The sequence below is a fragment of the Oncorhynchus keta genome, chromosome 26 (genome assembly GCF_023373465.1).
Source record: "Oncorhynchus keta strain PuntledgeMale-10-30-2019 chromosome 26, Oket_V2, whole genome shotgun sequence".
Classification (NCBI taxonomy): Eukaryota; Metazoa; Chordata; class Actinopteri; order Salmoniformes; family Salmonidae; genus Oncorhynchus; species Oncorhynchus keta.
In genome coordinates, this window is record NC_068446.1 from 32,277,853 (window position 1) to 32,300,942 (window position 23,090).

A 23,090-nucleotide genomic window follows, 5' to 3' on the forward strand; every position below is an offset into this window, starting at 1 on the left:
TGTAGGCTAATCGCTATTTGAAGTTGGGAAAATAGCATACAATTGTCATGGCTGAATGGAGGGCTAAATGCGGTAGCATAGTAAAGTATTCATGTAAAACGCAACCCATATCCCATGAGACAGAAAATGAGCTTGAAAATAAGTAACTTTGTGCGTCCTTAGAACTGGTGGCTACATTTACAGTGCGCAACTGTAAACAGTGTACTGTCAGACACGTGACATCTGAATCAACAGTAGCTCAATGCACCTTATAAATAACACAAATATACACTACACCTGCCCGTCGATCATCTCATTCCAAAACCCCTTTGCTGCTATAACAGCCTCAACTCTTCTGGGAAGGCTTTCCACTATATGTTGGAAAATTGCTGCAGGGACTTGCTTCCATTCAGCCACAAGAGCATTAGTGAGGTCGGGCACTGATGTTGGGTGATTAGGCCTGGCTCAGTCTGCATTCCAATTAATCCCAAACGTGTTCAATGGGGTTTAGCTAAGAGCTCTGTGCAGGCCAGTCAAGTTCTTCCACACCAATCTCAGCAAACAATTTCTGTATGGACCCCGCTTTGTGCACAGGGCATTGTGTTTCATGCTGAAACAGGAAAGGGCCTTCCCCAAACTGTTGCCACAAAGTTGGAAGCACAGAATCATCTAGAATGTCATTGTATGCTGTACCGTTAAGATTTCCCTTCACTGGAACTAAGGACTCCTAGCCCAAACCATGAAAAACAGCCCCAGACCTAAATGTAATAATGTCAGTATTAAGTTCTGTTTCATCCTTTCTCCTTTCCTCCAGACCTCCAGCAGCGTACTCTCTCTGTATCTGAAGAGGAGGTTCCCCCTGAGCAGCAGCAGTGTGAGCAGGAGTGGAGCCCCAGTCTGGGACCGGAGGACACAGAGCCCACACAGATTAAAGAGGAAGAGGAGGAATTCAGGACCACTCAGGAGGAAGAGCAGAGTCATGGGTTTGAGACTGATACTAAAGACTCCATATTCACTGCTGGCTGTGTGAAAAATGACTGTGATGAGGACCCAACTCATCCCTCACGTCTCTATCAAGCCCAAAAGGAAGGAAATGGCAAGAGAGACCATATAACTGAACAGATCACAACACAACCTGATGGAGAGGACTACATAGAATCAGAACCAATCAGTGTCTCCCAGCCCCTCTCTGCAGTAAATCCAGATGCAGCTCAGAGTGAAAACATTGAAAGTGTAGGTGGTATGGAGACTGGAGGACCTCTGTCAGGTTTTAAGCCAGTCATATCAAAGAGATCAGAGATGGCAAAAGGACAAAGGTCCCATATCAATACTAAGGGTAAGACATCGACACAATTCTCCCTCCTGAAATCACCCAGTCAAAGTCATGCTACTTCCTATTGTTCCTGCGCTGTTTGTGGTACATGCTTCAACCAGAATGAAGATCTGAAAAGACACATGAGGAGCCACACAGGAGAGAATCCATATTATTGTCATGATTGTGGCAAAACATTCATTCGGAGTGGACATCTAAAAATACATATGCGGATTCACACAGGGGAGAAACCTTTTAATTGTCGTCATTGTGGCCAAGGATTCAACCAGAATGGAAATCTAAAAAGACACATGAGGATTCACACAGGAGAGAAACCATATCACTGTCATTTTTGTGGCAAAGGATTCTGCAACAGCAGTAATCTGAAAAAACACATAAGGATTCACACAGGTGCAGGGTTTGGGTCAATTCCAATTTAGTTAGAAATTCCAATTCTTGAATTCACTCAAGAAGTGGAGAATTTAAATTGAATTCAAATTTCAACAATCTTTAAGTTACGGAATTGGAATTAGACTGAGTTGGAATTGTAAAAACATTTCATCTTTGGAATTAAATGAAAATGTATGGAATTTATGCACTTAGAATTTTTCTATTGCAGGATTCGTTTTAAATCATTTCAACTTGTAATTATATATTTACACTATAGCTAAGCGGTCTGAACACTGACATGATCAGCCAGAAAGAAGCCTGAATGAATTTGTGGAATTGGGGATAATATTCAATTGGGAATTGAGTTCCTGGAATTTACCAAACATTGGAATTGGGACGAATTTAATTACTGATCTGGAATTTGAATTTACAGGGAGAGGGAATTGAATTAGAACTGAATTTGTGGAATTAACCCCAACCCTATACGGGGGGAGAGAAGCCATTTCACTGCCCTGATTGTGTCAAAACACTAATGTTACAACTCGATCAACAAATTAATTCACACAGAGGAGAAATAAGACTTACTGCCCTAACTGTGGCACAGGCTTCAATCCGATTGACCATCAAAAGATACACAAGGACTCACACGGGAGAAATGATATCATTGCCGTGTTGATGACTGATATTTCAGGAATGACACAAATCCAAAAAGTACTCACATGGGAGAAACAATTAAGATGCAATGATTGATATGCTTAAGTGGGTCCATTCATATAAATGAACCTTGTGAAACCTTGTATTTTTTCTTCATCCAGGGATGGTGTGTTTTATTCACAACATAATAAATGTTTAACCTTGTTCATTGAAGTGTCTTTACGTGTTCTTTCTTGACAGTTTTCTAGTTTGATGTTAGAAAGCTTCTATGCAAAACAATCCTCTGAGTTAGATTAAAAGTGCAATATTAAACATTTAAAATGTTGGACCATTGAACTGATCGGTGGGTTCAACATTTGATGTCATGACTACATTACTGTGTAGTCTCAAAGGGTCCATGTTACTACTAAAATCCTTTCCCTCCCTCACCCTGAGAGCTGGACTCCAAACCCTGCATAAACATGGCAGTTTGTAAGCGAGTGGAACAAAAGAGCAAGGGAGAAATATTAAATCTCCTAATCTAGTTAAGAATAGGCTGCTAGCTACAATTACGGTAATCCTCTCTAATGTCTGCCTCTAAAACAGCAGGTATTGTGGGGAGGGGGAACAATGGGTTGTGGCATTCCCTCTCTGTCTGGACTCACTGCTTACTTGCATTGAGGGAGGGTCAGGTTGCCTTAGTGCTGAGAGTTTCGGCATTAGTCTATAATGCGAATAGCAACTTCTAACAAATGTACGTTTACACTGTACTGCTACTAGTAGTAGGGTGCATCATTTAAAATCGGTTGCAGAGATTAGACAATGCCCTTGCAATTAGAAGTGAAGAAAACATTTAGGTTTTGAAGCATGGAGAGATTCCGGTCGTCCTCATCTCGAGGTAGCCTATGTAGTCATGACACACATGAGAAGGGACACTGACTGCATGCACCAGCTATGAGACTTCATTTCTGTCAATTGACCAAGTTCAAGAAACCTCGCAGATGCGTCTGAGAATGTTCACGGTCCGCTCTTCAACTTGAATTTTAAAATAATTTGATTACATATTACACGCGCAATGACTGTTCCATGCAGTTTGATAACAATGAGTTTGGTGTACCACACGGAATCGAGGTGTTCACCGACTTCTTACTATACTGTTGAATTCGTCGATACCCTGGTATTTTCATCGATAGTGAAGAATCTCAGAAGAGGCGCACAGCTTCTGAATTATTACCAAGAGGCAGCTCTGAAATGCAGCCGAAACTGTTGCCTTACAAGACATTGTAAGTTTACTGTATTTGTTCAGTTTTGCATTTCATCTGCACTGCCAACACTGGAGAGCTGCATCCTGAGCCACAAATACTTTATCCTGTACAACATCACGAAAGGTGAGCCTCCATATGATACAATTTAGACACTGGAACTAAGTTGTAGGCTACTTTAGTGGTGATTGTTTCTATAATAAAACAAGACAAACTTATGTTTATTTCTGCTAATAAAACATTTAAAAAGCTTAATCATGTACTTATTGAAAACCATTTATAAACTGTTATAGCTTACATTGAGTGATTGAGATGTAGCCTATAGGCTTCAGTGAGATGACCCATCACCTGCTACACAGTATGACTGTGGGGTTAGTTTTCTTGTCTCATTCTGGTGTTTCCAGACCTGTTGGTGTTTGGGAAGTACTCCACCTCCACACCAAATTCAATGCCTCAGAGCCCCTGGCCTCAGACAAGCGCCAGTTCAACTGACCACCACCCCGTAGCCCTGGTTAGAAGCAGGGCAGGATGCCCAGCACCACCATCGCACCCCAGAGCTCTACTCAGGGCACGATTCATCACATCCACCCCCTCCTCCACCGTAATGCCCACCTTGGGGACCTATGCCCCCACCACAGCTGCCCCCTACATTACCCAGGAACCATTAGTGGTGTAGATAGTCCTGCAAACTTATTTACATGCAACTGTATCGCTAACTATATTTGTGTTCTTGGAGATGAGCTGCATAGAGAATGAATTGAAGCACGTGTCAAAACTGTAAGATCAAATTTGCTGTGAGGATTGTGGTTACTGTTGTGAGGTAATAGCTTGAGACTTGGAGTAACTGCTGATGCATTTGAGGTCACTTGCCTCAATATTTAAATTTTATTTAAAAAAAATGGCACATTGTTGAATGTGTCCTTTCAGTAGGGTGCTTCTCTTTCTCTCCCTGAGCCAGAGGGGGTTGGTCAAATATTTCACAACAGACAGTTACAGGTATCAAATGCTGTGTGGTGAAATCAGAGGTTGGTCTCTTAACATTGCACCGGTCAACATCAGGGTGTAGAAATTAAATTCTGGTCTTTGTACTACACTACCTTTAACTACACTGTCCCACAATTGGACGTGAAGTGATAACGCTGCAAAACTGTTCAAGTGGTGAGGTGGCTATGCTTAAAACACAGCCAGTTGCTTAAACTATGCTTAACACAACCATGTGATGTCTTCCTGAGCCCAAGAGGGGGGTTTAGGTGTCCCGAATATTGAGTGGATTTACGCTGCTACTGTTGACTCACCTGTTGAACATACAGTTAGGGAGTCAGCCAGAGCCTCCCTACTTTTGGACCTACAGAGGTTCCACTGGCCAATGGAAAATTGAACACTCGTGATGTGGGCTTTGTAGTCTGGTCCGACTGGCTGGACCTCAAAGACCTGTGGAACACGACTGGAGTGGAGCTCAGGTGGACACGGACTGATATACAAACTGAGCCAGTGACTTCCTCTGATGCAGTTGTGGTAGATTGCGGTGTTGATGTAGAGGCTTCTGTCACCCATGATGAAACATCTCATCCTACATCCAGGACGACACTCCTTGGTCTCAGACGGATGCAATTTTGTATTCTACATGAGTCAAATGTAATGGAGTCCATTGTTGTGAAGGGCTGCTGTTCCTACAAGGACTTGTACATTGCTAGACATGACACGCCTTGTTGACCTGATAGCCAGCGAGGTGAGACAGTCTCACCAACAGCACACATGCATAAACATTCTTGTGCAAGGGGGAAGCTGATTTGATGCATGTTCATGTGTGCCAACTACTCCAGATATTGTTGTTGTGTGTGTGTGTGGGGGGGGGGCGCTCATTTTCATTTTGGAAGTGGGCTGCTCATTTGACGGCTACATGGAGCGGACCTTTGCTGAGAAGCTTGCTTAAATACCAGTCCCTCGTGGCACACCAGCCTCGGGTGAAGGTGCAAGCTGGTAGCGCTGATATTTGGCAAGGGTAGGGTAAAGCAATTGGCTAAGTACTGCTCTGTTTCAGCTGTTGTGGGCAGCCTAGCTGTATGGAGAAGGAGGTGCTTTCTGTACCTTTGAGTGTCATACAGGGACCTTTGAAATGTTTGGAGCCTTTTTTTGTAAAATTTGATTGGTGGATTCAACTGAAGTATTTAGTGTGTGTTAGACATATTAGAGGTTCAGTAGTTTCTTCCCAGTTTCTCTGTACTGGAGTACGCTGCCCTCACTCTCACCCTCGTTCTTCAGTCTGGTCACAGAGTCCCTGTACTCCTGTACCTCTGGCTTTCCTCCCTCCCCTGCTAACCCCATGCGGACCAAGGTGGACAGGGCGTTCTTCTGAGAGGGGCTGATCTCCCAGCTGTACTCCTCCATGTCTGCCACAGTCTTCTCAGGCTCCCAGGCCTCCGCTTTCTAGACAGAGTAAGTGGAACAGCACAACATTGTCCGCTACATAAGCTCAAACAAAATGCTAACCAGGATTGATCAGTTTATGACTCAATATATGACAAATGATAGGTATGTGAAACATTAAGATAACGGTCTGCGATTGCCCCTCTTGGGATTGTGGGTTTGGGGACAGAGCAGTGTGGAACCCCTCGAGTGCCCTGGTCAGTGATGTGATGCTCTGCTCTCCTGTCCTCTCAGAGATAGGGTTTCTCCATACGTGGTACGGAGTTCCTCCATCACAGCCTGTCTCTGTCCGATCACATTCCCCAGAGGACAATAGGCCCGTTGTGTGGGAGCTTAAAGCAGGGGCAGTCACAGCCTCATCAGGGGCAGCCCTGGTGTTTGGGGTTAATGACCCTCATTACATCTATATATGGTTCCTAATATCCAGGCTGGCTGAGGCCCAACCCCTCCAGCGGACAGGGTGGTAGGATGGGGATGGCTGGAGAAGAGATTCTCTCCTCTTTAGCCTGACTGTCAGGGTCTTTACACTATCTTCACAGGGTCAACTAGTGTTGCAGTCCCTTTCAATCACATCGATTCAGTTAGTTTGCTTTAGAATCTAAGCCATTTGATTCAGCATACAGTAGTTCACGTTTTAATCAATCCGAGTTAAAAAAGGTAGGTGACCATTGGTTGGACAGACTCCATATCTTCTATTGCTTTCATCTCCACAGGGTGTAGCCCAGTGAATGAGACGAGGGTGATGACAGGGCGGCAGGTAGCCTAGCAGTTAGAGCGTTGGGCCAGTAAGGTTGCTGGTTCGAATACCCAAGCCAACAAGCCGAAATATCTGCCGATGTGCCATTGAGCAAGGCATTTAACCCTAATTTGCGCCAGGGGTGCAGTACTACTATGGCTAACCCTGTAAAACAAGACATTTCAATGCACCTATCCAGTGTGTGTGTGTGAGAGAGAGAGAGAGATATATATATATACACACACAGGATAGGTGCAGTGAAATGCCTTGTTGGCTAATATATATATATATATATATATATATATTAAAGACAGTGATGTTGACAGACCAACAGACACCTGTTTTACAGGAGGACATTTGTGGGTTTTATTACTGGAGTGGAGCACAGAGTACTGGAGCACTCAAATAAGAGATGGACAGATGAAATAGTCTCTTGGGGATTGGAGTGCCTCTAGTGCCCAGCAGGGGAGATGGTACGGTACATTACCTGCTGTGGTGGAGGACTGTGCTCTGTCACAGTGGATCACTGGTTTGGATCAACAGCCCACAGTCAGTCTCACTGAGTGAATAGATAGAATCACCCAAGCGGCGGCTAACACGCGGCCTCTTTGTGGGCTAGCGTTACTACCTGAGCACAGCTTCCCCCGACCGGCGGGCTGCACTGTGCCTTCCATTGACAGTGTTCCGCTTCCCGGCTTGAACGCCATTCCCCAGAGAGACAAAAAGCCAAGGCTTTTTAACCAGCTAAACCCTGCTGCCTTGGTGAGAGAACTCCCAAAGGCACAACAGGGAGAGCCATTAAGTCCCTTGTGGCTGTACTCATGTGAAAACAGCCTGTGCTGGTGACCCTGACGGTGGATATCTCAGGTGTTGGTTGGAGTGCTGTGAATAAGTGGCAGGGTCAGCATCGGATACTGGAGTCTGTTTTCTCCTGTTTAGAGGGGAAATGCCAGTGGTGACAATGCTGCTGTATGCCACACCTCTGCCTATTCTCCCTATTCACGCATCATACCTCCCTTATGGCCTTACTCTTTCACACGAAGGGGAGAAATAATGATTCACTTGAATAGTGAATCCCTGAACTGACTTGGATGAAAGGCAACATAAAAGCCTGTAACGCTCTTTCTATTTACAAAGCCCTAATGTATATACAAGCCCTTTACCTGTAGGGATGGTTTATAGTATCATGCATCTCTTTCCTAGTCCATTAGGGGTCTCTGATGCTTTGCAAAGTGATGGCCTTGGCTGCCTGACCGTCTGTCCACTCACTGTCTACCTATTAGCAGATGGGCTGGCTGGGTAGTGAGGTTAGGAGGAGGATCATGACTCCTCAAGCTCTTTAGTACTGACCAGGGTCACATTTGGGAGGATGCTACATACTGAACGGAGCAGCTAGACATGTCATGAATAGAGCTGGGAATATATTGTACATCTGACCTTTCCATATTCTGTCCTGTTGAGCACATCTCTGGACTTGACTAGTCAGAGTAGTAGAATTAGACACTTACCCACGACTCGTGATAGAGAACAGTCAGGAGGTACATGGCGTAGTCATAAATCTGCTGTCTCACAGGGCAGCTGAAGGAGCAAAGGGGAGAAAATAAAGAAAAACATTTCAGAAAATACAGTGTTAGTTGAAATAGAGCCTCCATTTAAAATATATTACTGTAAAGCAACTGTAGTGAAGGACCAACACCTTATTGGTAACAGCACATTGAACAACAGGGGGTGCTGCTTACCTGTCAGTGGTGAGTGTGTCTGTGTCTCTCTCTCCTACCAGTTTAACCATCTTCTTCCTGGCATGGTTGTCCAAGTTCAGACTGGAGAGCTTCACCTGAATGGACAAAGACACATACATCTGACATTATAATACTAAAACTTATTGGCTTTGGCAAATTGATTCAAATAAAACCAGAAACAATAGATGTAGTCATCCCTCAATCTGAAATAATATGCACTGTGCCACACTAAATATTGAAACTCTACAGCGGTAAGTCAGTTAATGTTTAAACTCAGTCTATTGAATGGAATTTAAATTATGGAAAATGTCAAAATGACAATATGGTTCATGCTGCAGAAAACATAGTTCCCCCTTACAGCTTTGACAGCTGAAGTTCATGGAAGAGAAGAAGTGAATAATGAGACGTGAAGAGGCTTTTCAGGAGAAGGATTATAGGCTATTCTCTCGCATTGTTCCAGCACAATGTCAACCAAAACAAAACCTTAAAAAAGGTCACATTTCTCATTATTGAGACTAAGACCCTTACCCCCATTGGTCAAATCTCCTTACTTTCATCAGATTAATCACATAGTTATTTAAAGAGAGGCCATGCTACTGAGTGATCAGTAAGCCCTTTGCAGATCGGGTGGAAAACAAAAGATTACTGCAGGTCTTAACGGACATCGCGCTGCTTGCTTAGCAAGTACCACTTCCTTCTGATTTGGCTCATACGGACACTCAAACACATGTAACCACCCTCCTGAAGCGTCTTACAATCAACATCATGCATTTTCTAAAGCCCTTTTTACAGCAGTTGTCACAGACTGAAATACAGATACCGAGCCTAAAACCCCAAAGCAATGCATAAGCAGTGGCTAGGAAAAACTCCCTAGAAAGGCAGGAAACTAGGAAGAAACCAGAGAATATTCACGCCTCGGAGAAGCTAGCTATTCGGCAGCGCAAGTGGGAACACTTCAGGCTTAGGAATGGGTTTCACACGTACTACACATACATGTACCTCACATGGGAGAGTTTATACACAAGGCTCACAAGTATATTATAGAAATGTGACATGTACACACGTGTGCATGTTCTACAACTGTGTGTGTGTGTGTGTGTGTGTGTGTGTGTGTGTGTGTGTGTGTGAGAGAGAGAGAACCGGTTGCCACGCGTGTTGACAGGAAATGCGTGTACATACAGTGCCTTGCAAAAGTATTTAGACCCCTTGATTTCTTCACATTTTACTGTGTTACAAAGTGAGATTCAAATTGATTTATCATTTTGTCAACAATCTACACAAAATACTCTGTCAAAGTGGAAGAATTCATGTTAAAAACAAAAGTGCACGGAAATGAACTAACTAAAAGAGTCATTGCATAAGTATTCCGCTTCCTGAGTCATTACATGTTAGAAACGCCTTTGGCATTGTTTACAGCTGTAAATCTTCATGGGTAAGTCTATAAGAGCTTTGCACACCTGGATTGTGCAATATGTTCCCATTATTCTGTTTTTTTTAATCTTCAAGCTCTGTCTATGTTAGAGATCATGGCTAGACAGTGATTTTCAGGTCTTGCCCTAGATTTAAGCATAATTAAGTTAAAACTAACTTGACCACTCAAGAATTTACTGTCTACTTGGTAAGCAACTTCAGTGTAGATTTGACCTTGTGTTGTAGGTTATTGTCCTGCTGAAAGGTGAATTCCTCTCCCAGGCTCTGTTGAAAACCTACTTCAATCTGCTTTACCTCTAGGATTATGCTTTTTAATCCTTAAACAATCCCCAGTATTTGATGATGTCAAGCATACCCATACCATGATGGTACCAACAGGCTTGAAAATGAGGAAGTTACTCAGTGATGTGTTGGATTTACCCCAAACATAAGGCTTTGCATTTAGGCTATGATGTGTATTTTGTGTAGAATTACTTTAGTGCCTTGTTGCATACAACATGCAAGTTCTGTAATATTTATCATCATCTGTATATTTGTATTCTTTTCACCGTGTAATAAGTGTAAAATGTGAAGAAATCCAAGGGGTCCTAATACATTTGCAAGGCAATGTATATACACTCCTTAACTTTTTCCACATTTTGTTACGTTACAGCCTTATTCTAAAATGTATTAAAATTGTCCCCCCAATCTATACACAATACCACAGAATGACAAAGCAAAACCTGTTTAGAAAATTTGGCAAACTGAAATATCACATTTACATACACTATCGTTCAAAAGTTTGGAGTCACTTAGACATTTCCTTGTTTGAAAGAAATGCACATTTTTTTGTCCATTAAAATAACATCAAATTGATCAGAAATAGTGTAGACATTGTTAATGTTAGAAATTACTATTGTAGCTGGAAACGGCAGATTTTTTAAAATGGAAAATCTACATAGGCGTGCAGAGGCCCATTATCAGCAACCATCACTCCGGTGTCCCAATGGCACGTTGTGTTAGCTAATCCATGTTTATAATTTTATAAGGCTAATTGATCATTAGAAAACCCTTTTGAAATTATGTTAGCACAGCTGAAAACTGTTGTCCTGATTAAAGCAATACAACTTTTTTAGACTAGTTGAGTATCTGGAGCACCAGCCCTTGTGGGTACGATTACAGGCTCAAAATTGCCAGAAACAAATAACTTTCTTCTTGTTCTGAGAAATGAAGGCTATTCCATGGGAGACCTTGCCAAGAACCTGAAGACCTCATACAACGCTGTGTACCACTCCCTTCACAGAACAGCACAAACAGTCTCTAACCAGGATAAAAAGAGTGGGAGGCCCCAGGCAACACCTGAGCAAAAGGACAAGTACATCAGAGTGTTTAGTTTGAGAATCAGACGCCTCACAAGTCCTCAACTGGCAGCTTCATTAAATAGTACCCGCAAAACACCAGTCTCAACATCAACAGTGAAGAGACGACTCCGGGATGCTGTCCTTCTAGGCAGAGTTCCTCTGTCCAGTGTCTGTTCTTTTGCCCATCTTAATCTTTTCTTTTTATTGGCCAGTCTGAGATATTGCTTTTTCCTTGAAACTCTACCTAGAAGGCCAGCATCCCGGAGTCACCTCTTCACTGTTGACGTTGAGACTGGTGTTTTGTGGGTACTAGTTAATGAAGCTAACAGTTTGAGAAACAGAAGTCCTCAAAACAAGAACATTTCTAAGTAACCCCAAACTTCATGCTGAATGCTGCCAACACTGTTCACTGAAGGGATGGTGCCAGGTTTCCTGCAGACGTGACGCTTGGCATTTCGGCCAGTGTTTAATCTTGGTTTCATCAGACCAGAGAATCTAGTTTCTCAGGGTCTGAGTCCATTAGATGTCTTTTGGCAAACTCCAAGCAGGCTGTCATGTGCCTTTTATTGAGGAGTGGCCTCTGTCTGGCCACTCTACCATAAAGGCCTGATTGGTGGAGTGCTGCAGAGATGGTTGTCCTTCTGGAAGGTTCTTCCATTTCCACAGAGGAACTCTGGAGCTCTGTCAGCGACTATCGGATTTTTGGTTACATCCCTGACCAAGGCACTTCTCCCCTGATTGCCCTGTTTGGCCGGGGGGCCAGCTCTAGGAAGAGTCTTGGTGGTCCCAAATGTATTCCATTTATAAATGGAGGCCACTGTGTTCTTGGGGACCTTCAAAGCAGCAGAAATGTTTTGGTACCCTTCCCCAGATCTGTGCCTCGAAATAAGCTTGTCTCGGAGCTCTACAGACAATTCCTTTGACCTCATGGCTTGGTTTCTGCTCTGACATGCCCTGTCAACTATGGGACCTTATATAGATGGGCATGTGCCTTTCCAAATCATGTCCAATCAATTGAATTTACCACTGGTGGACTCCAATCAAGTTGTAGAAAACTCAAGGATGACCAATGGAAACAGGATACAGCTGAGAGTCTCATAGTAAAGAGTCTGAATACTTAGTTGGGATAGCAACTAAAAGGGATGCAGGAGTATTATCCTTTCATTCAGATTATATCATAAAACTGGGAGTTGTGTGGCAAGCCTGAGAACAGTGGGCTAAAATGGTATCAGTCTGTTTCGGCTGTATCCTGGACCCTGCTTATCCTGCAATCTATCTTTGATTCTCATGCTAATCTAGGGGGATTAATGGCTAAATCATTCCTGTGTCGAGGTTGTAATCTAAGGGGAAAGTGTCAGGCTTGAAAATGAGGAAGTTACTCAGTGATGTGTTGGATTTACCCCAAACATAAGGCTTTGCATTTAGGCTATGATGTGTATTTTGTGTAGAATTACTTTAGTGCCTTGTTGCATACAACATGCAAGTTCTGTAATATTTATCATCTGTATATTTGTATTCTTTTCACCGTGTAATAAGTTAAAATGTGAAGAAATCAAAGGTGTGTGGAGTGTCAGTGGAGCAGATGGCTGGCGATTAATCACAAAATTCTTCTAGAGATAACTCAATTGTTTTTAGTTTCCATGCCTATTGCCATTCTCCATTTATGACAAGTATGTTCATATGATGGAATATTGCAATCATACAGGGTTATGAAAAAGGTATGCATTGTAGAAATATCTTAGAGCAGCGTTTCATAGATTTAAAGGAAAGATTCACCCATTTTGAATGTTATTGTTTTTGTGCATCTGAGTAATGTCCTATCGATTCCCTAAGTCATTTCATGTTTATCGGAGGTATTGGCGTTCAAGCAGGCAGACATTTGGCCGGTATGAAGTAGCATTACAATAAAGCCACTCTCACTACACTGGAAGTTAATAGAAAGACAATTTCACAATCTAAAAGTCTATCATACATGTTAGATTTCAATACTGGCCAATGTCAACTTGCGAGGTTGTCTTCTCTCGAATGAGCCATTAATCATACTTTTGCGTTATTCCTACCTCAAGAAATGTGTAATTTAAAAGAGGATCTAGCAAATTTCTCCTGTGTCTGCCTCTTCAGTCCAGGGTGCATTGCATGGTGTCATTGCAAATTTCAGAGTCCACTCTGTGGCACATCAATCTGCAAGTTGAACATGGTGAGATTATAGACTCCTAAATTGATAGTGCAGTTGTTTAAGTGATTTTACCGCTAACTGGCTACTTCACCTGCTGATAGTGTCTTTGGTATTATTGTAAACTCAGCAAAAAAAGAAATGTCCCTTTTTCAGGACCCTGTCTTTCAAAGATAATTCGTAAAAATCCAAATAACTTCACAGATCTTCATTGTAAAGGGTTTAAACACTGTTTCCCATGCTTGTTCAATGAACCATAAACAATTAATGAACATGCACCTGTGGAACGGTCATTATGACACTAACAGCTTACAGACGGTAGGCAATTAAGGTCACAGATATGAAAACTTAGAGGACACTGAACAGGCCTTTCTACTGACTCTGAAAAACACCAAAAGAAAGATGCCCAGGGTCCCTGCTCATCTGCGCGAACATGCCTTAGGCATGCTGCAAGGAGGCATGAGGACTGCAGATGTGGCCAGGGCAATAAATTGCAATGTCCATACTGTGAGACGCCTAAGACAGAGTTACAGGGAAACAGGACGGACAGCTGATCGTCCTCGCAGTGGCAGACCACGTGTAACAAACACCTGCACAGGATCGGTACATCCAAACATCACACCTGCGGAACAGGTACAGGATGGCAACAACAACAACTGCCGAGTTACACCAGGAACCCACAATCCCCCCATCAGTGCTCAGACTGTCCGCAATAGGCTGAGGCTGGACTGAGGGCTTGTAGGCCTGTTGTAAGGCAGGTCCTCACCAGATATCACCCGCAACAATGTCGCCTATGGGCACAAACCCACCGTCGCTGGACCAGACAGGACTGGCAAAAAGTGCTCTTCACTGACGAGTTGCGGTTTTGTCTCACCAGGGGTGATGGTCGGATTCGCATTTATCGTCGAAGGAATGAGCGTGACACCCAGGCCTGTACTCTGGGGCGGGATCGATTTGGAGGTGGAGGGTCTGTCATGGTCTCGGGCGGTGTCACAGCAGCATTGGACTGATCTTGTTGTCATTGCAGGCAATCTCAACGCTGTGCGTTACAGGGAAGGCATCCTCCTCCCTCATCTGGTACCCTTCCTGCAGGCTCATCCTGACATGACCCTCCAGCATGACAATGCCACCAGCCATACTGCTCATTCTGTGCGTGATTTCCTGCAAGACAGGAATGTCAGTGTTCTGCCATGGCTAGCGAAGAGCCCGGATCTCGATCCCATTGAGCACGTCTGGGACCTGTTAGATCGGAGGGTGAGGGCTAGGGCCATTCCCCCCAGAAATGTCTGGGAACTTGCAGGTCCCTTGGTGCAAGAACTGGCAAATCTGGTGCAGTCAATGAGGAGGAGATGCACTGGAGAATTTAATGCAGCTGGTGGCCACACCAGATACTGACTTACTTTTGACCCCCCTTTGTTCAGGGACACATTATTCAATTTCTGTTAGTCACATGTCAGTGGAACTTGTTCAGTTTGTGTCTCAGTTGTTGAATCTTGTTATGTTCATACAAATATTTACACGTGTCAAGTTTGCTGAAAATAAACACAGTTGACAGTGAGAGGATGTTTCGTTTTTGCTGAGTTTATGTAGCTATGTTTGCTAGCTAGCTAGCCAGCCAGCCCAAAGAGCATTGCATTTATGGATTTCCACAACGATTTTCATATTTCTACCAACCTTAATATAAACAGCAAAATGAAACATTTGTTCACAAAATGCCAGCATCCTGGAGTTTCTAATGATCAATTAGCCTTTTAAAATGATAAACTTGGATTAGCTAACACAGCGTGCTATTGGAACACAGGAGTGATGGTTGCTGATAATGGGCCTCTGTACACTTATGTAGATATTCCATTAAAGATTACATGTATTTATAAAGCCCTTTTTTACATCAGCTGATGTCACAAAGTGCTGTACAGAAACCCAGCCTAAAACCACAACAGCAAGCAATGCAGAAGTTGCACGGTTGCTAGGAAAAAAATGAATCTACAGTTTCCAGCTACAATAGTAATTTACAACATTAACAATGTCTACACTGTATTTCTGATCAATTTGATGTTATTTTAATGGATGCATTTTTTAAAAAACTTTTCGAGAACAAGGACATTTCTAAGTGACACCAACCTTTTGAATTGTAGTGTATAAAAATGATACCAATTCATGAGGCTGCAGGTAGCCTAGTGGTTAGAGTGTTGGACTCGTAACCGAAAGGTTGCAAGATCAAATCCCCAAGCTGACAAGGTAAAGAAAATCTGTTGTTCTGTCCCTGAGTTAACCCACTGTTCCTAGGCCATCATTGAAAATAAGAATTTCTTCTTAACTGACTTGCCTAGTTAAATAAAAGGTGAAATGAGGTGAAATAAAAGGTGAAATTTTAAATTATTTTGACTGGCTGAGAATCTGACAGGCTGTCTGTCTCATCCTGACAAAATCAGAACTATGGGACAGCTGGAGGTCAAATTTCAATATTCAAACAATGTTGCAAATGTCGAAGACAGCAAGCTTAATACGCTGTTGAAAACCAAACGCTAGTCTAAAACAAAAAGTGAGATAATATCTAGATGCTTTTTTACAGTGGAGATCTAGTATATAACATGCCTGGCTGGGCTGATGAGACAGTGGATTGCACAGTCAAATTTAAACTTCATACCCTTATCCGGTGGTATCTTGTGTAATAGACACCGGCTGGAACGCGGTTTTAACCAAATCAACATCCAGGGTTAGACCCACCCGTTGTAGAATTGTTAATTAAATACTACCACTCAATAAGCACTTTGACTTACGCTTCAGAGCTTCACAGAGTTTCGTTATGGCTGCTGGAGTTAAATGCAAAAAGTTTGGAATCTGAAACAGACAAGAGTTTTCATAAATGCCTGTATGATCTGACAGCACAATATATAGCCTTAAATGGTACAAATGATTTCCATCCCAATGCATAATCAAAAGCTCTGACATGTCAGGTTGGAGGTGAGGAACTGACCTTGATGAGCTCTAGGTTGCCCTTCTCCGGAGGCACCCCTCTCTTCACTGGGAAGCCCATGCGGACAGGCAGGGGCACAGAGCCCTGTCTGAAGGGGGCAGCGGTTGGGTACACTGCTGTCCAGTCCTGGTCTACAGGCATCCTATCTGTCCTGGGGTCACCCGCCTGACACACCATGGAGACAGGGAACAGAGAAAAAGACAACTAATTAGAGATGTCACAACAACTTCAAAATATAGCTTTATTTTTGTCAATATACAGCTTTGTCTAAACTTGATAATACATTCCTCCCAATTTGTTTTATTGGTAAATTATCTGGGCTGATTCCATGACGTGAACCTTTACCCAGGGACCATAATATGCTGTAGCCAGAAAGACTCATGTTGGCATGCTTGTTGGGTTGTGTTGTCTATATTTTTTCTGTCTTTGTATATTTCCACTTCATTTGTACACTAGAGGGCACTATGTTGGGTCATGGGTCACTGTTTACTTCAGCACAAAAGTAGCAATGATGGCTTGTGATACTGGCACACGCGTGACCAAAAAGTTTATTTATTTAGATGACAAGAAAAGTGTGGATGCCGCCCAGGTATGGAGCGGCATCTGTATTATACCATTTGTATTTCATATACCTTTGACTATTGGATGTTCTTATAGGCACTTTAGTATTGCAAGTGTAACAGTATAGCTTCCGTCCCCCTCCTCGCCCCTACCTGGGCTCGAACCAGCAACACAACGACAACAGCCACCATCGAAGCAGCGTTACCCATGCAGAGCAAGGGGAACAACTACTAGAAGGCTCAGAGCGAGTGACGTTTGAAACGCTATTAGCACGCGCTAACTAGCTAGCCATTTCACTTCGGTTACACCAGCCTCATCTCGGGAGTTGATTGGGTTGGGGACTTAGTCTATGAGCGGATAAAAAAAGTGGGTGGGTCACCAGGTGCACAGAGCCTGTTACGGGTTACCAGGTGCACGTGGTTCCTGACAGCAGGACTATAGATATCTTATTCCAGGGAGTAAGCTATACTCTAAGGCCAGGGGAGAAGGGTGCTGACCAGGTAGGGAGAGTAGGTGTGGAGGTCTGTAGTTCCAGGGAGTAAGCTACACACTCTCAGGCCCAGGGCGAGGGCAGGCAGGCAGGCAGGCAGGGAGTGTAGGCCTAGAGGCCAGGAGTCAGGGTCACCAGGTCAATGTGGGCATGCCTGGAGGTCAGGAAGGCCCCAGGGAGAAGGCCCAAGTGAACAAGTGTGTGAGTGACACTGTCCTTCAGGGGGGCAGAGTAGGCAACTTCATGTAAAATTGTGTGATATGAAAATGGACACACTAAAGGATGTGCAATGTGTAGGCCCACTGAGTGGACATTCTGAACCTTGTTTGAAGTAACAAGGTCACATGACCAAGGAGCTATTGAAATTTAACATTTTGAATAATTCATGTCAAATCGTGTGAGATGAAAATGGACAAACTAAAGGGTTTGCAATATAGAAGGTTAGTCAGTGGACATTCTGAACCTTGTTTGTGGTCAGTAGGTCACATGACCAAGAAGCTGTACATATTAGAAACATTGCAAAACATGGAAAATGTAAAATTTTGTGAGATGAAAATTGACAAACTAAAGGGTGTGCAACATGTAGCGCCACTGAGTGTACATTGTGACCCTTGTTTGAAGTCAGTAGGTCACATGACCAAAGAGCTATTACAATTTTTAAATTTAAATACATTTGAAATAATGTGAGATGTAAATCGACAAAAAAAAATGCGCACAGTGTCCATGTCACCGGGTTAGCTAGAACTAGTTTTGAAAGTTTTAGGGGTAATGGTTAAAGAGCTATTGAAATTTGAAAATTTTGATTTGTCACTATGTTGACGACCTCTAAATGCTGTTGGTGGCCGTAAGAAAAACTACAGGTGAATATCCGTTGAATATCCAACCTGAAACGGTTTTACCTCTGTACCTATCCTGTAACGGCTAATGGAACATCCAAATCACATTAGCCCGTTACAACCCGCTAGCTACGCTTGGATTGGAAAGGGTTTGTTTTGCACACGTTTATGAACATTTGCAATCCCACCTGTGTTCGAGTGAGTATCATGAACTTTGTTTGACTCGTTACATTACTTGTTCCTCACCTCTCTCCGTGGTCTTCTGTTGAAAGGTCCTCTATTAGGAAAGCCTAAAATTGATATTGAATGTGTCAGAAAAACATATCCAACTTCATTGGGCTCCCGAGTTGCGCATCGGTCTAAGGCACTGCATCTCAGTGCTAGAGGCATCACTACAGACACACTGGTTCGATTCCAGGCTGTATCACAACCGGCCGTGATTGTAAATAAGAATTTGTTCTTAATGGACTTGCCTAGTAAAATAAAAGGTTATATTAAAAAACATGTTTTTAAATTAAGCTAACCATGGCTCTAATTTTCTTAGGAAACAGTTAGACATAATCGGGACCATGTGAGCAGGTTCCTCGTCGTGACAGCATATTGCATGTAAACTCACCTTTATTCTGACTAGAATTATTAGTAGACAAGGCCGTCGCGTATGTAGCCCTATTTAACGGGTTAAGCGCACGAATTCCATAAATGCGACCATTTATTTATCCTAATGACAAAATGGATTTGTTCAGTGTGTGTGTAGCCATGTTTGATCATGTAATGTCAAAATATGGCAAATCGAGAGGGACAGTTTTTTTTAGCGAAACAGAACGCGCAGACAAGATTGGTATCAGTGCCCCCCTTTGATATAGATAATGAACTGCAATTTGCGAACAGGTGAAAGCATTTAGCCAACAAAGGTTTATTATGTATTTCGAAAAATGTAGGCCGTTAGAATTTCCTGATTTCTTTATCTGTTAGACTATATTTTAAGAGCTCAAATAACATTTAATTGTGTTTATGTAGTTTGAGGGCCTCCTTAGCTAACAGTCCACTCACGTTCATGCCACTCCTTACCAAAGATACTGGCCTTTCAGCAATCTCAATGTTCAATATGTGCTGGATTTACGGAGTTACTCACTGGTTTTTGGATATACATGACTATTTTCAATGGCAACATGTCAAGCATTGAAAATATAATTAGAATGTATAACGTCAAAAACAAACATTTACCTGTTAGCGAGGCAAGTTGTTGTATTTCAAGGTTTAAAATTAAACCAAAGACGTTTTGTGGTTGGAATTGTAGTATGTATTTAGTTTGAGAATTTAGACATGAGTTAGCAACTTTTGACAGCCCAGTTTAATCTCTGGACAAACAGAAAAATGTTGCTTAGCAATCGGATACCAACGTGTTCTGTGGAGAAAAAAAAAAGGTGTTCCAATATTTGCATAATCGTTGTGATTGGAGGATAGGTGTGAGGTTTATTGAATAAATTTCATATTTAATCAGAATATTCATATTTGAAGATGGCAGACTAAATTCAGTTTCTTTGGCACATAACATGGAGTACAGGGAGTGGATTAGCTAAAGAGACTGGTACCCAGGCTAGTGTTTATGGACTATTTAGGCCATTCAACTGTTAAACTTGGGATATCCTAGCTCCCATGATCATTATCTAAAAAACTACGCTAGTGTTTCTGATTGTATTCATAATCTTACTTGGTTCATCCTTGGTAGACAATACAATTTATTTGCGCCGCTGGGGTCACGTGCGTCAGGTGGATCATGTTGAGCACAAGATGAAAGGTTCCAGTGTATTTCAGCAGCATCCCTGCCGCCGTGCGCGTACTGCCACCAGCTGTTGCTTTTAGCAAGCACACACTATCCAGTTCGTGACAGACGCACTTCAGAGACAAGCTGCGAAAGGATAGAAACAATGACCTGAGTTGTTTTTCTGCTTCTAATTTATGTATTCTAATGTTCAATTTTTCAATGGTGTCCACTGTAATTTACGCACAAACACGTCTTACATCTGGGTACCACTTTGAAGGGAAGATAGGCTAACTGAATGTCCTCAGCTGAAAGGTAAGTTCACTTTTCTTTTTTTTCTTATTTTCTTTTTAACATCAAATGAATTTGGGCTCTTAAATTATTACTTTATTACAATAAAATATGTGAAGAGTTATATCCCTATAGGAATAACTAATAGCTGAAACATCCTAATATTTCATGTTTGGTCCTAAGTATTGGAATATTCAAAGTAATAAGATGCTACTGTAAGGTTAAGAAGATGATATTCCTATATGGAATGATTGATGATGGATTAACTGAAGGTAACTCCTGTGTCAAAGGACTTCAAAGCCTGACAGAGTTGTGTGTTTGATGGTTGTCCAGCATAGCAGAGAAACTCAATCTATGGCCTGGTGACAGCAGCAGTGTTTGTGAGAACAGACTGTCATCGCATTATCTGCTGTGAAGGACAGACACGGTGGAGGGTTGCTAACCTGTTACGTTCCAGTCTCACACCACAAAGACTTACTTCTTGACAGATTTAGTGACCATGATCCGTTCACTTTTCATACCCAGGTCAATTTCCTTAAGGAAAAGTTGATGCCTACTGAATAGTGGCCATGACTTTTATGGTGGCTGATGCTGGTCTATAGAGAATAAGAAGGAACATGATGGACTATGGCCTAAATTCAGTCAATGATATCAGGGTAGTATTTCACCTGAGGTAAAGTTCTTGTGTGATCCTCTATAAATGTGTTATAGACCTTGTGTGTGGTGACCTCTGGTCTCTACCATTGGCTAAGGAATCAATCATGCAGGATGACACACACACACACACGTTATCTGTTACCAAGATGGTCCAATGCCTCTCAACTTCGGACCGCTTGACATCCATCATCATTACCAGTTTGAGTAAAGTTACCAGTATTGTGTCTGTTGGTTGTGTTGATGTAAACAGATCACATGTGAAAGGAGATAGCTATAATGATGACGCATAGAGATTACACACTTCTCCAAATCCATAGTCACAATGGTAATCCCCTGTCTGCCCTCATCCCCTTGCAACATTAATGGACCAGAATCCTCTGTGTGAGCTCTCAGGGCTCAGGCCTGGGATGTGACTTCTACTTATGTACAGGCACAAGTCGTCAGATTCATATTTGAACTTTGGACAAGAACAGAACATTCTGAGATTCTGAGACCTGGAAGTGTCTGATTTCCTATTGTAAACAAGTGAGTTATAGCAACGGCACATATGAAAGATGAATATAAGGTAAGATATGTCATCTCAGGGATAGTCTATCATATCCAAGCTCCATACCCTCTGTCTCTCCATCTCCTTCCCTAGCGTCATCCACCTGAAAAGGAAAATGCACTAATTACCCTGAACTAAAATTAATGCAACAATTTCAAAGATTTTACTGAAATACAGTTCATAAGAAAATCTGTCAATTGAAATAAATTCAGTCGGCCCTAATCTATGGATTTCACATCACTGGGAATACAGATACAGTGGGGCAAAAAAGTATTTAGTCAGCCACCAATTGTGCAAGTTCTCCCACTTAAGAGAGAGAGGCCTGTAATTTATCATAGGTACACTTCACCTATGACAGACAAAATGAGAAGAAAAAAAATCCAGAAAATCACATTGTAGGATTTTTAATTAATTTATTTGCAAATTATGGTGGAAAATAAGTATTTGGTCAATAACAAAAGTTTCTCAATACTTTGTTATACTCTTTGTTGGCAATGACAGAGGTCAAACATTTTCTGTAAGTCTTCACAAGGTTTTCACACACTGCTGCTGGTATTTTGGCCCATTCCTCCATGCAGATCTCCTCTAGAGCAGTGATGTTTTGGGGCTGTTGCTGGGCTACACAGACTTTCAACTCCCTCCTAAGATTTTCTATGGGGTTGAGATCTGGAGACTGGCTAGGCCACTCCAGGACCTTGAAATGCTTCTTACGAAGCCACTCCTTCGTTGCCCGGGTGGTGTGTTTGGGATCATTGCTGAAAGACCCAGCCATGTTTCATCTTCAATGCCCTTGCTGATGGAAGGAGGTTTTCACTCAAAATCTCACGATACATGGCCCCATTCATTCTTTCCTTTACACGGATCAGTCGTCCTGGTCCCTTTGCAGAAAAACAGCCCCAAAGCATGATGTTTCCACCCCCATGCTTCACAGTAGGAATGGTGTTCTTTGGATGCAACTCAGCATTCTTTGTCCTCCAAAACACAACGAGTTGAGTTTTTACCAAAAATTTATATTTTGGTTTCATCTGACATTCTCCCAATCTTCTTCTGGATCATCCAAATGCTCTCTAGCAAACTTCAGACGGGCCTGGATATGTACTGGCTTAAGCAGGTAGACACGTCTGGCACTACAGGATTTGAGTCCCTGGCGGCGTAGTGTGTTACTGATTGTAGGCTTTGTTACTTTGGTCCCAGCTCTCTGCAGGTCATTCACTAGGTCCCCCCATGTGGTTCTGGGATTTTTGCCCACCGTTCTTGTGATAATTTTGACCCCACGAGGTGAGATCTTGCGTGGAGCCCCAGATCGAGGGAGATTATCAGTGGTCTTGTATGTCTTCCATTTCCTAATAATTGCTCCCACAGTTGATTTCTTCAAACCAATCTGCTTACCGATTGCAGATTCAGTCTTCCCAGGCTGGTGCAGGTCTACAATTTTGTTTCTGGTGTCCTTTGACAGCTCATTGGTCTTGGCCATCGTGGAGTTTGGAGTGTGACTGTTGGAGGTTGTGGACAGGTGTCTTTTATACTGATAACAAGTTCAAACAGGT

The 23,090-nt window shown here is 42.5% G+C and overlaps 1 protein-coding gene and 1 pseudogene across 8 annotated transcripts in view; one reads left to right on the top strand and one right to left on the bottom strand.

Moving 5' to 3' along the window:
* Window positions 1-2,548, top strand: part of LOC118359263 (zinc finger protein 177-like) — a 72,825-nt gene extending 70,277 nt beyond the window's left edge. For 6 of the 8 annotated variants that reach the window (XM_052480561.1, XM_035737693.2, XM_035737690.2 and 3 more), the window contains one exon: window positions 794-2,548. In XM_052480561.1, the coding sequence (XP_052336521.1) occupies window positions 794-1,731 (938 nt within the window). In that variant the 3' untranslated portion in view covers window positions 1,732-2,548. The remainder of the gene's footprint in view (window positions 1-793) is intronic. The other 2 variants (XM_052480562.1, XM_035737694.2) reach the window with 2 other exon arrangements.
* LOC118358772 (28S ribosomal protein S35, mitochondrial-like) lies at window positions 2,543-19,044 on the bottom strand (annotated as a pseudogene).
* Between the last annotated feature and the right edge of the window lie 4,046 nt (window positions 19,045-23,090).